Consider the following 1265-nt stretch of genomic DNA (forward strand, 5'->3'; position numbering starts at 1 on the left):
CNNATTGAGAAAATGCCNNACAGCTGGATCTCATGGAGGCATTTCCCCAACTGAAGCTCCTTTCTCTGTGATAACTCCAGCTGTGTCAAGTTGACACAGAACTAACCAGTTCAACTAGTCAACCTCACAGCATTCTTTCCTTGCAGCAGGGTCCTTAAAGGTAGGCATGGTTTTACTACTAAAGAACTGACTAGACTGGGCTGGAAAGACAGTGACCTTTCAGAGAGCCCCAGTACGTACATGGCAGTTTGCTCAAACTGCCCAGAAATTTAACTCCCTGCCCTTCACTGGCACTGCACAAATATCCATGCTGGCAAACACTCATTCACATACAATAAAAATAAAATCTCAAGAAATGTAATAAGAGGAAATGTGTGGAAGAGGCAAGCTGTAAAGTGGAGGAGCTAAGATATGGTGGCTGCTATCAGAATACCCAAAGCCTGTGATCCTCAGCCTAGAATGCACTTTGACAAAGTGTATCACGAGTAACTGGTGTGAACTCACTATTTCCAATTAGTTCATCCATATAAGTGATACAACCCTTCTAAGGTGTGTGTGTATGTGTGTGTACACAAGTGTCTGTGGAGGTCATAAGAGGACATCCCATGCCCTGGAACTGGAATTATAGGTGTTGAACAGAACTCGGGTCCTTGAAAGAGTAGTAATCTCTCTTAACTTCTGAGCCATCTCTCCAGCTCATCTATTTAAAAAGTTTTAAAAGCATTTATTTTCCTGTTATCAAAAGTTAGGAAATGAAATATTTTAATTCTACTCCTGTGCCATTTGGTGTTCCTTTCCTGCTGGGGTAAACTTGGGGTCACTTTGTTTTTCTTCTCTCAGGCGAGCCAAGGAAATTGTGCTGAAGTTTGAAGGGAGGCTGACCAGGACTCGAGGCTACCAAGCAGCAGGAGCAGAGGTGACAAGCACACACGAGGCGTGGCGGGCCTCCTTGATGGTTGTCTCTAGAACCCATTACCCCAGTCCTCACACGTACTAAGGAGTGTCCATCATTAACAACTGTAGAATATCCATGAGTCCACAAGTTCAAACACCACCAAACCTGAATCTCAGTCCCGGGGACCACCAGTTACCAGTTGTATACTATAAACCAGTCTAGTGTACTGGGAAAAGGAAAATATTTGTGAGAATTATTCAGCAGCCTTTCTGACTCAGCCTCATAAGTGCACTTCACTGGCTTCCTCATAAATGCACTTCACTGGCTTCCTCATAAGTGCACTTCACTGGCTTCCTCCCCAGCCTCATAA

General features: G+C 44.3%; 1 protein-coding gene across 3 annotated transcripts in view; it reads left to right on the forward strand.

Annotated features, from left to right (window-relative positions):
• Tmc3 (transmembrane channel like 3) overlaps nt 1–1265 on the forward strand; it is a 39416-nt gene that overhangs the window by 5765 nt on the left and 32386 nt on the right. For all 3 annotated transcript variants that reach the window (XM_021215153.1, XM_021215145.2, XM_021215134.2), the window contains exon 3: nt 841–916. In XM_021215153.1, coding sequence (XP_021070812.1) covers nt 841–916 — 76 coding nt within the window. The remainder of the gene's footprint in view (nt 1–840; nt 917–1265) is intronic.

This window comes from Mus pahari, chromosome 1 (assembly GCF_900095145.1).
Source record: "Mus pahari chromosome 1, PAHARI_EIJ_v1.1, whole genome shotgun sequence".
In the NCBI taxonomy this organism is placed as follows: domain Eukaryota; kingdom Metazoa; phylum Chordata; class Mammalia; order Rodentia; family Muridae; genus Mus; species Mus pahari.